Genomic DNA, 13329 nt, shown 5'->3' with positions numbered 1-13329 from the left:
CTTTGAATCTCAGCACTCAGGAGGCCCACACAAGCAGATCTTTGTGAATTTGAGGCCAGCCTGATTCTGAGTTCCAGGACAGGCAGGGAAAGACAGCAAGACCTGGTTCAAAAAAAAAACAACACAAAAACCATGTATATGAAAAGTTTATTTTTTATCTGTTCCTATGTTCTTTATATATCACATACATATGCACTAAAATTACAGAACCTGTTTAACTTAACTTTCTGAACATTTGTTCTTTTTATCTCAACTGATACTTTCTGCCTTAATGTCTCATCGTAACTACAGCTAAATGAGGTGAATTTACACGGCTATCTTCATGTGATCACTGGCTGTTGCCAGCCTGTCTTGTAGCACTGCTGAGGGCTGTAAGTGCTTGTCCCACTAGGCTACCTTAACAGTCCCTGGCATCTCCTCTAAAGTAAAAATTTCCAATTATCACATCATATATTCCAAATTGCACACAAACTTACTCATAAACTCCCAGTACTTTTTATAGTCGGCTGGAAATTTTCGTAAATGCAACTGATAGAAGTTCTCTTTATTTGGAGAGTTGAGCCATTCCTGGGCTGCCTACACAAAGCAAAAAAGCAAAGTAAGAAATAAAGCACACAGAAAATGCTCCAAATGAGCTTTAGGGAAAGCAGAACCGAATCCCAAGTAAAAACCTAAAAATCAGTTTGTAAGGCTTATCAAATTGTCCACAATTACCCTGTCCAATTCAGCAGCCATCTGCCACATTTGGTCATTACTTGTTAACTGATTTCTTGTTTTTGTTTTGTTTTGTTTTTTTATAGAGACAGGGTTTCTCTGTGTAGCCTTGGTTGTCCTGGGCTCACTCTATAGACCAGGCTGGCCTCAAACTCACAGAGCTCTGCCTGCCTCTGCCTCCCTGAGTGTTGGGATTATAAGCAAGCACGACTGCACACAGCTGTTCTGAATTTCTAAAGACTAAATATTCCTCAGTTGAGACAGACACCTATCATGTTCAGCAATCACCTGTGGCCCTGATGCTGGTCAAGTGCTGCTAGAGCTTGTTGGTAGCACCTACTTCCAATGAGACCATCTGACCTACATTTCTCTCAACCTCTGGGAATGTGCACAGAACTTTTCCTGTTGGCTTCTATGTCACACCTACTAGTCTTAGTCTTCCAAAGCCTCAAACCAAACCCATAATATTTTTGAGTTCTTTGGTGAATTAAAAATGATTACTCCTAGGCCCCAATTTATGAAAGAAACTGCTGGTGTAAAAAGGCTGTTATATACTTATTTTTCAAAAACAAATGACCTTTGGGCACCTTAAAAAGGATTTTATTTACAATAACATTTTGACTTAAATAGCTAAATCTGCAACTGCCCTCAGTTCCTCTCATAACCATTCACCAATGACTCTTAGTGTGGAACTGCTTCTGCACAAAGTTAAGCAATTGCTCACTGGAGGGGTGGAGATAGCCCCGTAGTCACACTATGTATCATTTTTGGCTAAACATCCAGAAAGGGCTTTCCAGCCAGAACTGAGGGGAGGTGGTGTACTTAAGAGGCTCCTCCACCCAATCCTGGGAGAGAATAAAAACAGTACAACCTAACTAAAAAGCCTCAAATCAGTTATTTTTTTGTTTCCACTAGTTAGTGATACATTGCAAAATGTACCCTACAACCTTCCCATCTCCACAGCTACCACCCAAACAAAGCCACCATTCTACCCACAAGGTGCTGTAACCAATCTAACTAGTCTGCTGGCCTTTCTATAGTCTATTTTCTACCCAACAACTAAGAATGCTGTGTAACAAACTAGTATCACTACCCCCTGTTCTAAATACTGAACAACTCAAAGCCCTCCAATACTTTTTCACTGAAGAAGAGAGTCAAACAGAAGCTATTGGGGCTATATGCTCATAACCAACCATTTCTCTGATCTTTATCTACAGAAGGGGCAAAGAATTAAAGCATACTTACTGTTTCAAAAGCATTCAATATAATTAAAGGGAGAAAAACATTGAAATATTCCACACAATCTTGAAATCGAACAGGCACGGGTCTCGAGATAGACTGACAGAGACTTGGTGGGGCACCACATTTATCAAAGTTCAAAAACATCTGGTATTTCCATTTTAAGACCTCTTTAATGAAGGTGTCAAAGATAGACTGTGATGGCAAGAGAATATTCAGTGGAGAAGAAGCTGACATAGGCTTGTTATCATTAAGTGTAGGCTTGTAATTCTGCTTGTTGGAACTGCTTGGAGTCTGAAAATGAAAAATATTGCATAAACTTTTCACTGCAGCCACTGGCTTCTGAGACACCACAGAAAGTGGTGGTGTCACCTTCAAATTTGGCTGTGGCCCACCTGACTTTTTTAGTGCTGACTGAAATGTAGTACTTTCCAAAGTCTTGGAAAGGTTGGCAGTTCGTGAAGCACTGCTTGAGCTAAATATCTTCGTAGTAGTAGGTCTCGAAGGCCTGGCCACAGACAGAGGCAAGCCAGGTTTACGAAACACATCATCATCTGCTGCTTTAGCATCACAGTGTATTGGGCAGTATTTACCCTGAGTTTTCGTGGTTTCAACACAGTCTTTGTACTTACACTTTGTGACACTCAAAGACTCCAACTGAGGCCGACTTACAGAATCTTCTCTCTGAACTCTATCTTTTTTATGAGCCACTATAATGGGTTTATCATCTTCCAACTGTGAGCACAGATCCATATCTTGAGGATCATGTTGTGTTAGGAATAAATTGTCATCATCTGTATCACTACTTGATTCTGGCTCTCCAGCTTCCACAGCTGCCTCCTCCTCAACTTGCACTGTGGAGGCATCTCCACCTACAGGATCCTCTGAAGCAGAGACCATCATTACATCTGTTGGCACTCCTCCACTTAACACTCTAGATTCGCACTGGTTCACAAGTGAAGTTATATCAGTTACCTGATGATCAAAAATGGCTCTTGCCTCTTCTGGTTTCACAAGCATGAATTTTGCTAATTTTTTTTCATTACTGTTGGAAAGTGGCTCACTTCCTCCAGGATTATCTGGCCCATCATCGTCTGGTTCAAGTCCATCCGAAACCTGCACTGTGCATGGCACTGCTCTTGAAATATCAGTATTTTTGTAATCAAGGTCTCGTTTTTGATGCGATCTGGATCTCACAAGCCTTTGAAACTGAAGATCCTGACTTGTCAGAAGCTTATTATTTTTGATGGAAAGAGTATGAGGAGAAATTAATTTAGTCTTTTTGGGGGCATTGACTACTCCAACAGTTTTACCATGGTCACGTAACTGGACAATACACTCCAAAGACCTCTGGGACAACTCAAAAGCCTTCCGAGGAGCTTTTTTCAGGCCAAGTTTTTCAACTGTTGAAGTCGGCTCTGGACACTGGCGAAATTTCTTTGGTGGCACAATAGCAGGAGAAGTTCTACAACTTATGTAACATGAACTCTTATTATTCTGTCCTCTTTTGGTGTCTGGAAGTGTTTTCTTAGTAGCCTTAGAAGCTGGAACTTTCCTAACAGGTTTTGAGTGAGTATGGGGCTTTGTAGACTTTTTCTGTGTTGTAGAGTCTCTCTCAACACTTGAACTGGGAGCTGATGTCCCCGTGTCTGTATTTTTAAAATCACTTCCAGTAATATCTCTGTCATCAGGCAACTGCTCAGCTCTAACAGAAGAGGAGGGCCTCTGAGGATCTTCAGCTGTAACTCTGTCACATCGCTTTCTCTTAGATTTTTTTACTCCAGTTTTACAAAATTCCTCAGCAGAAACACTACTATGTGGTTCTGTATGCTCTTTAATATCCTCTGCTTGGTGTCTAACCTCTTCACACACAGAGTCAGCACCACAACCCAAGGTACTGTTTGTACTATCAGCTACATGGGTTACACAGCCTTTCCCTTCCTCTTGAAGGGTGTTCTTGCTGTCTATCTTATGATCTTGCCAAACTGAAAACACTTCAGATAAACTTTCAAACTCAAAAACCTGAGATTCAGAGTCCTCAATTTCTTCAGGGTACTGTGGTCCTTCTTCCTTTACAAGCTTTTCAACACTGGTATTAACTACTGAACCTTGCTGCTCTGGACAGTCTTTCTCCATGCCTACTTTGCTGCTCTGTTTGATGTTTTTCTCAGTGCCACCACTTCTTTCATCATCTTCATCAGAATCTGAAATAACAATAATTTGTCCACGGCAAGAGTCAGCAGTGTTTCCATTAGCTGTCAAACATCTTTTATCATCTTTTTTTGGTAGCTCGGATGAACTCTGTTTACTTGAACCTGATGGAAACTGAATAACAGTAGTTTGAGCTATTACGCTTACATTACAGAGGTCTACTTGAGAACCTGTTACTGAAGGCTTGCTACTGCCAGGAGGAGGCACCTGTCCTTTTACCAAATCAGAAGTCAGCGCTGTACTCTTCCTCATTTCCTCGTATCTTAATTCAACTACATCTCTCGATTCTACTACTACCTGTATAGGACCCTCACATGGAACAGCAGCATGGCCTTTCTGCCTTTGACACTTGTTTTCATCAGAAGAAGTATTATCCAACTCCTCACTTTTTATCTGCTTCTTTTTTAGCAGTAGACTGTCTTGAGATTTTTGCTGTCCATGTTCATCATCCAGAGCAGAGTCTAAGGACACACCACGTGTGATAGCATCATCTTCCTTTAGAGTACTTCTATCTTTTCCTGAACAGAAGTTCTCAAGATCAGAGATAGCTGTATTTTCCTCTAGATTGATGTTGTTATTGACCAAAGTACTTTTCCTGTGTTGCTTCTTTATGACATGTGATAATTTTGCACAAATTTCATCTTTCTGTGCTTTAGATTTTGGTTTTGAGGTTTTACCCACAGTGCCGTCCTTCAACAAGACATCTTCACTTGATGTAGATACCTTTTCCAGAGAATCAGTGCTAGAATCAGTCAATGAATGTGTTGATATTATTACTCCTCTATCAGAACCCAATTCTGGACCATTTCTTGATATACTATTCTGCGGCTTGTATGAAGAGTTTTCTTTCCCAGACTCCTCTGGGCTTATTTTAACTTGCTGTTGAGCACTTTCAGAAAAAAGAGCCTCATTCTTCCGCTTCAAGCACAACTCAGTTGAAAGATGCTCTTCTTCATTCAAATCAATATAGTGTTGTTTGGCCAAGTTCTCCACCTCTGTTATATCTGCCTTACTCAACACTTGATTGCTGTCAGCTTTAATTGGTTCTTTAGAAGATGTTGGGCTGCAGTTTTCCAGACAATAAATGTCTTTTTTAGACTTAGTGTCTATTTGTTCACTTTCTTCTTTAAAAGATGGAGGACTTTTACATGTAAATGTCAGATCTCCAAAAGCACTATACTGGGGCATTTTGATTTTTATGTTTCTAATTATTTGTTTCAAACATGTTTGTAACTCTAGGGTTTCTTGAGCAGTCAACTGCCAACCCAGGGATAAATTTCCTCGAAGGAATAAGTTAAGTTTATCCCAGAACCGCTTACAAAGTGTTTGCTGACCAAGCTGATAACCTTCTTTGAGGAGACCCCTAATCAGCTGTACACAAGCAAGCTGGACAGAGTTAGACTGCACTGAGTGCAATCCCAATGACGACATTATTGCTGCTCCTTTAGGGGTACTTCCAGGTGACTTCTCACAACTCCGTGCAAATGCAGTGGTAGGAAGCTTGGCACACTTCACAACAGCTTCTACCCACTGTTGAGAACTCACCCACAGCAGATGCAAACACTTTTTATTTCTATGCAGTTCAATCACAGATATTAAAATCAGAATAAAAAATTCAGTGACTTTGTCACACACAGCATCTGTCTGGTTGAGGACATCTCTGACCTCAGAATATAGATGATGAATAACTTCTACTATGTAAGCCACACCCAAATCCTTAAGATCCATGAGTGACTGAACAAAAGGTATGAACCACAGAAAGGTGCTGTTATGAACACGCATATCTTGACCAATATCTGACTGAAGCACACTGGCTAATGTTTCCATTTCTTCATACATGTTAGGACAGTAATCTGGACAAATGGCAGATCTCCACCCTGAATCCTAAAATGAAAAAATAACCAACATTCAGATAAACAGCTATCATGTTAAGTGTCAACACCCAAACTGTAGAAAAGGAACATATTTTGCAGCTTTACTCTTTTGGTCTATTATATGTTATATTTAACATTAATTTGATTATAAAACTGTTTAAAGTAAATAAAAATTCACACCTTCACGTACTTCAACCTTCCTGTCAGTTGGCTTGATTACTCCTACCAAAATATTCCCCTGTGGTTAGAGCTCACGTTCCCCACGTGAAATGCATCAGTCCCACCACAGGGTCTTTGTGGAACAGTGTATTCAGACTAACTACACATTACAGAATCAGCACCCAGTCACTCCACAGAGCACTGTCTCTATAGTATCATTTCATGTTTTAAAATGTTATATACCTTTTTGGTCTTTTCAGGATTATAGTTATAAACAATCTGGCTGCACGTCACCATATCATCAAAATGTGGCTCCGGTTCTAACTTGGTCCTTAAATATTAAGAATAAATAGAAATTACTGAAATGACAGGGGTTGGAGAAGAGAGAGGAGGAAAAAAGTCTCCTTGGTAAATCAGCTATGATACATTATTTTTAAAATTCTGATATTTAGCCAACCTTATGGAGCTGTTCCGTATATTCTGGATCTCTTTGTTGTAGCTTACATTGTTAATAATGGTTTGAAATGCTTCAATAGGGTCAATAAGTTGACCCCACACCTTAGATCCAAGGCGATCCAGAATCACCATGAAACAGTGTAATGCTGGCCAGAAAGGATCCATGCTGTCATCTGAAATAAAATGAACAATTTCTAAATTATAAAACAGTAAGAAAAACATTCTAAAATTTATTGAGAATTAGATAGTCTTAGTGAAAACTGAAAGCAAAATAGCAAGTAATTTAAAGTGATGTCTAATTTAAAGTGAGTAGTGTTTTTTTTTTTTTGTTTTGTTTTGTTTTTTTTTGTTTTTGTTGAGATAATACTTCTCTGTTTCAGCCTTGGCTGCTCTGGAACTCTCTCTGTAGACCAGGCTCAAGAAACAGGCTGCCTTTGCCTTCCATGTACTGGGATTAAAGGCATGCACCACACAGCTTGCAAAATTGTTTTAAAACTTCCAAAATGTTTTAAAAATTCCAAAATGTTTTAAAACTATAATCTCTTTGCAAAAATAAATAATAACAGGAAACAAACTTTGTAATGATCTGTAAGTAAATGCAACCTCATCACCATTTTGCTATGCCTAAAACAATCTTTCCTAATTCACTTAAGCCCTCACACAAATTTATGCCCCAACTTTAAATGGAAAGTTAACAGGAAAAAGAAGTGTGAAGGCTAGTTAATACTCAGTAGCTTTAAAGGCACTGGCTGCCAAGCTCAGAAGCCTGATTCTAATCTCCAGATCCTGAATGTTGAAGAGAACAGACTTTCAAAAGGGTCCTCCGTCCCTCTCTCCCTCCCTCTTTCCACAGTGTTTAAAAAGAGTAAAAGAATAAAAAATGGTATTTACAGATCTAAAATTTCTGCTTCAGCAAGATCCTTAATTTTGCTTAACATATAGTATCATGCTGAGGACTAAAACTCTTGAGCAAGAGTAAAACTCTTCACACCCATTCTATTTCTTATCTTTGCTGTACACTTTTCATGGACATGTAGGAATTCCTGCTATTCATGAAGTGTCCACTTCTGCCTTCTCCCCAGGCACTGATCCTGGTTAAATACCTTCTATGATTCAACATCACAGTCCTTAGTCAAGAACTCAAGATTTTGTTATTTCTAAGCTTTATTTTTCATATGCCCATAATCACTGTTTGTAGCAAAAACAAATCAACAGCTGTTTGTGGGTAATACCAGAATGCCTTTCCCCATCAACACTGCCTATCAAATTCCTAACCAGCCTTATAGATTCCATGCTGTGTCGTCAATGTTTGCAGCTGTTTAATTCCCAGAGTACTCTGTGGAGGCCAGTGCGACAGCTTGTTCAATTACTCAAGTGTTTAGGTGCCTTTCACCTTCAGCTTTAAAATTCTCACAGACCTTGCTAACTCTGCTTGGTATTTGTTCTTCAGTGCTGGTCTACCATCCCCAACCCAAACTGCTTATCTCATCCCCTGTGTAGACTTCCTTACGTATTTTATATCCTTCACAACCTCTGATGGTGCTTTATGTTTATAGTAAGATCTCAAATAAGAAAAGTCATGTGAGAACAACTATGTTAAGCATTGACTTACACCTGAAGACTGTGTGCAGACACAAATGAAGAAATGTACGAACAATGTATTCAGTATGTGCTGTCAAGTCTATTATTAGTAGCATAATCTAGCAGGAAAATGTATGCCATCGGAAAGAAAATAGTGCTATTTCTTCTAGAATCTCAATTAAATTAGATATAAACAGATTAGTTTTTCACCAGTCATCTTTCCAGAAGCCAGTGAGTGTATTTTCATACGTTCTGACATGCTTTCTCCTTACCAACACATTCCTTTTTCAGGTCCCCTATGATCAGCTTTGCACAACCATCAGGAGAGGCTGGGGCCTAATAATAACACAACACAACTATATATTACAGGCTTCATGTCCTCCTTTGTGTGTGTGTGTGGGGGGGGTGCTAGTTATTTTTTGAGACAGAGTCTCACTGTGTAATTCGAGTTGGCTTCAAGTTCATGGTCTTCCTGAATTACAAGTTCCTGGCTTCATTTTCCAGCCATCTAGAGCGAGCAGACTGACATGATGAAAATGCTGTGGGTCTATACTATCTAGTACCATAGAGCCTTGAAAATAAGGCTAGTAGGAATGAAAAACTAGATTTTTACATTTCAACTGATTCTCAGTACCTCAGTATGTCTGGTGGTTATTATGTTAGACAGTACCACCCTAGAGAAGCAGAGATCAATGAAGCAGCAAGCAAAGACAGACTCTAAATTGGAAAGGCTCTTCCCACTGTTAAGTGACACGCCACTATGTATCTCTGACTGACCTTGAACTCAAGAGATCCCACTTGGCTTTGCTGGGATTAAAGGTGTGTACCATTACCATCGGGCAACACCAACATTTTTAAAAGTATGCTATCATAGTATTCAAAAGTATTTAACAAGTATATTACCATCTGATTGCTTCTCCATGGTGTGAAGAATTGATTGCATAAAATCATTTTGTTTATCTGAGCCCAGTAAGAGTGAATCCATGGCTTGTTCCTCAAGAATAGTCAGCAACATGCAAATACCTGTAAGATTGCTTCAGTTTACTAGAGGAAGTTAACACTACACTAAATGTTTTCTTAGCTGGCATAAAGAAAGCAGGGCAGGAAGTCAAAATACAACAGAATCCAGCTCCCGATAGCTATTTAGTCTGAGGTACTTCACACAGCACACCCTAACAATAGAACTTGACACTTTTTCTAGTGTAAAACATGTAGGCAGTGCTGTCCGTAGTAGAAGGTGATTTCTAAGATGACTACCACACAACTTGTACTTCACAAAATCTAAGACACCACAAACACCCACACATGTTGTATATACTTCATAAACTACTAAGAAGAAAACTGCTACCAACTATGACATATAACTTTAAAGGACTAGAATTAATCAAACAGTGACTTGCAAACATTGACACTTCTACTTCAAACAAAAGACTCACTTGCCAATGTTTGAAAACGTACCTGTTTGGAAGGCCATCTACAGTAACTACTTAGTAAGATATAAAATAGTTAAGCTAATTTAGCAAGGAAACAAGAATCTTGTAATAAGGAAATCTCCCTGTGCTCAGAACACTAGGGAAGTTCATGTAGAAATGATACTCACCTAGCCAATAGTTTTTGTAGTTGGTAGTATCATACATGTGTGCAGGCAAAAGGATCAGTTTGCCTTTTTCAAGCACAGAAGATGTGTAAATGTCTGGACTTTCCAAAAGCCCCAACTCAATGACTTTAAAAAGGCAAGTTAAAACTTCCTGTAAGTCATAATAGTCATCTCTGTCCACCTTCCCCAGGTTCCTTGCTGTCAGAATAGCCCATCGCCGAACCTAAAAAATTGTATTAAAAAAATAAGATTGTACATTTATTCATGCAATGAACAATTATCTACACTGAACAACATAATAATATACAATACAGATTTCAGAAGACATCAAAGGAATATTCCTGCAATGTATGGATCTTATTTTATCCTGGTTCAAACTAAATCATTTATGAAACAATCATTTTCATTCATTTAAACACTTGTAGGAATCTGTCCTATGTTAATAATGTATTTCATTTATTATTATTATATATTAAATATTTTGTAATTCTTTTCCATTCATTCCATCAATCTTGTGTTCCCTTGGGTTTTTCGAGACAGGATTTCTCTGTGTAGCCTTGGCTGTGCTGGACTCTTTGTAGACCAGGCTTGGCCTTGAACTCAGAGATCTGCCTGCCTCTGCCTCCCTGAGTGCTAGGATTAAAGGCGCATGCCACCATGCCTGGCCTCCCTTACATTTTAGGTATGTCTATTAGGAAAAATGACTTAAGTCTTCGATAAGCCAATCCTGACTTTAGCTGATAAATTTAGCTGGTTTGTGTTACACTTATTTGTTCAAACCTGTTTTTACACATGGATTTTTATCCTTTCTTTAATATTTTTTATTATTTAAAATTTAGTAATTTATATAATAGATCTTGGTCATTTCCATCTACCCACTACCTGCAAGTTCCTTTCCAGCATGTCTTCTTTTCAACATGCCGGGATTACTTAAATCAAGGCACTGACATTCACTTTCTTTAAACTTGGCTTTTTCTCCACTTTCTTCCTTGAGACAAGCTTTTGCTCTGTAACTCAGGAAGCCTAGAACTCACTATGTAAATCAGGCTGGTCTCAAACCTATGAAATCTTCCTCCTTTAGCCTCTCAAGAACTGGGATAACTGGAATAAATCACATGCCCAACCTAAACTCAGATTTTTTGTTTTATTTTTATAAAAGGGCTTCTTACATCCACATTAACAACAATCAGCCAACTACATATGTTTCTGCATTATCTCAAACTCTTCTATGTACTATTTAGTAAAAGTCACTGTGTGGTATGAACAAGACATTATATCTTAATATTTGGGGAGTTTGGCTGGATATACAATTTTGTATTTTAAGCCCTTCCCCTAAAATCCCTGTAAAAACACCCTTGTCTTCTTTCATCCCATGTAAAGAACATTTTTCTTATAGTTCTGTTTGTTTCTGGCATTTCTGCTTTAGTGACTTTAAGACAAATTAAATGTCCTTTATATCTTCTTTTATCTAATTATGACTTCTAAAAATCTGCTATCCATCTCATTCTTGTATCTTTGTATTTTACGCTCTTTTTTGAGAATTTTCTCAAATTTGTCTTTGATACTCTTTCACTATTTAGAACAGGTTTGGAGTTTCCCTTCTCTCCCCTTCTGAAATCCTCAGAGGCTCTCTGTGGTCTTATTTTAGGTTCCAGTAAAGTTGTCTCCACTATTTCCTTGTTTTATCTTTATCTTTCTTAGACTTCTATTTTAATACTACCATCCTTAAAGTAAGTGTTAAAGTAAGTGCTTAGCTGGTCCCCGGATACCTATCTCAGTGTCTTAAGCACCAGGGCTCTGCACTGCCCTGATCTCACTGCTTTCTACCTTCCAACAGAACACTGAATTCAGGAATGTGAGCAGGCAGTGCTTACTCATGGTAACATACACAACTGAAAACAAAACCATATTCCTTTTCATTCTGATCTACAACCAGACAGCAAAAATGAATCTTGCCCTTTCATATACACCATTCAACAGACTTTTATCAGCCCGGGGTCCTTCAAAAGTTGATCTTATCAGAAAAGCCAACAAAGCTGGTTCAAGCTACATGGGATTCTGTGTTCCCCTCAACTATAACCAGTCCCTTTCCAGCTATGCAAACCCTCCCCCCACCCTTTTTGAGACAGGGTTTCTGTTTAACAGCTCTAGCTGTCCTAGAACTGGCTCTGTAGACCAGGTTGGTCTCAAACTCATAAAGATGTTCCTGCCTCTGCCTCCTGATTGCTGGGATTAAAGGCTTGTGCTACCACCATCCAGCTCATCTACACCTTTTTAAAACTACACATTTGGAACTGTCTCCAGCAGTATTCAGTCTAACTACACAGCCAGGATTAGCATCAGTAGCTCAAAATGTCTTTGGTCACACAAAAAGTTCTATCAACTCAGTCATCAAACCTGCAAGTATATGGCCCCAGACATGGCTGTGATGATACTTGTGTTTGGGACCTGAAATGTCCTCCAAAGGCCCAGGTGCTAATAAGCTTAGTTTATGGGTTCAGTGATGGTGCCTTGCCTATTGTGCCTTAGGCCTTGGGTCCAATACCCCATTTCAACAACAACAGAATACAAACAAAAAACTTTTAGTCTTCAACACTATCAGGAAAGAACCTTTAAACAACAGAGCCTATAGGGAGGTCTTCAGGACACTGGAATATACCTTCAAACAGAACTGCAGGACAGAGCTTCTTTTTCACTCTTACCACAAGAGAAATGGTTTTGCTCTGCCACATACCTCCCCATCAATGAGGTGCTGCCAGATACAAAGCTACACAGTTGGCTGATCTTGAATGAATGGAGTGCCAAAAGATTCTCCTTTACATACTGAATTATCTCCAGTATTTATTATAGTAACAGAAAGTTAACACAGCTGTCTTCTATAGGTATTTGCTTTTAAAAAGCCAGTAAATGGGCATGGTGGCCTACACCTTTAATGCCAGTACTCAAGCAGCAAAGGCATACAAATATCTGAGTTCAAGGCCAGCCTGGTCTACACAACAAAAACACCAACCAACCAACCAACCAACCATCCCAGGAGTAATTAACTTGTATTCTTGTCAGTTTTCTTTCACAGACACTCTGGTGTCTTGAGTATATTTCTAATTCCTATTACCATGCATAATAAATTCCTCATGGTCTATAGGATTCTAACACATTACTCTATACTTCTCTTCCATTGCTGGTCCACAGAAACACCTAGTCTGATGACCTAACTTCCTCTTTGGGGACTTTTCCTATCATTTATTTATAGACAAGAGGAAACAGATTCATCATCATCTTGACTGACAGTCTATCAACATGCATGCTCCTTTTTTTTGATTTGATTTGTTTTTCCTGACAAAGGTCTCACTATGTAGCTCTGACTATGCTGGAACTCTGTAGACTAGGTTGGACTTGAACTCAGATACACCAGCATCTGTCTCTCCAGTGCTGGGACTAAAGGCATGCACTACTACACCCCACAGTATGTTCTTTTCTTACTGGAGGCTTAAGAACAAA

At 38.9% G+C, this 13329-nt stretch overlaps 1 protein-coding gene across 4 annotated transcripts in view; it reads right to left on the bottom strand.

The window, feature by feature from the left end:
* Nucleotides 1-13329, bottom strand: part of Setx (senataxin) — a 55376-nt gene that overhangs the window by 29385 nt on the left and 12662 nt on the right. For all 4 annotated transcript variants that reach the window (XM_021642167.2, XM_021642318.2, XM_060389782.1 and 1 more), the window contains 6 exons: nucleotides 9835-10054; nucleotides 9138-9257; nucleotides 6655-6826; nucleotides 6441-6528; nucleotides 1960-6048; nucleotides 477-576 (listed from right to left, as the gene is read on the bottom strand). In XM_021642167.2, the coding sequence (XP_021497842.1) occupies nucleotides 477-576; nucleotides 1960-6048; nucleotides 6441-6528; nucleotides 6655-6826; nucleotides 9138-9257; nucleotides 9835-10054 (4789 nt within the window). The remainder of the gene's footprint in view (nucleotides 1-476; nucleotides 577-1959; nucleotides 6049-6440; nucleotides 6529-6654; nucleotides 6827-9137; nucleotides 9258-9834; nucleotides 10055-13329) is intronic.

The sequence above is a fragment of the Meriones unguiculatus genome, chromosome 8 (genome assembly GCF_030254825.1).
Source record: "Meriones unguiculatus strain TT.TT164.6M chromosome 8, Bangor_MerUng_6.1, whole genome shotgun sequence".
Lineage (NCBI taxonomy): Eukaryota > Metazoa > Chordata > Mammalia > Rodentia > Muridae > Meriones > Meriones unguiculatus.
Note: the sequence above shows the minus strand (reverse complement) of the source record. Positions and strands in the feature narration are given on the sequence as shown.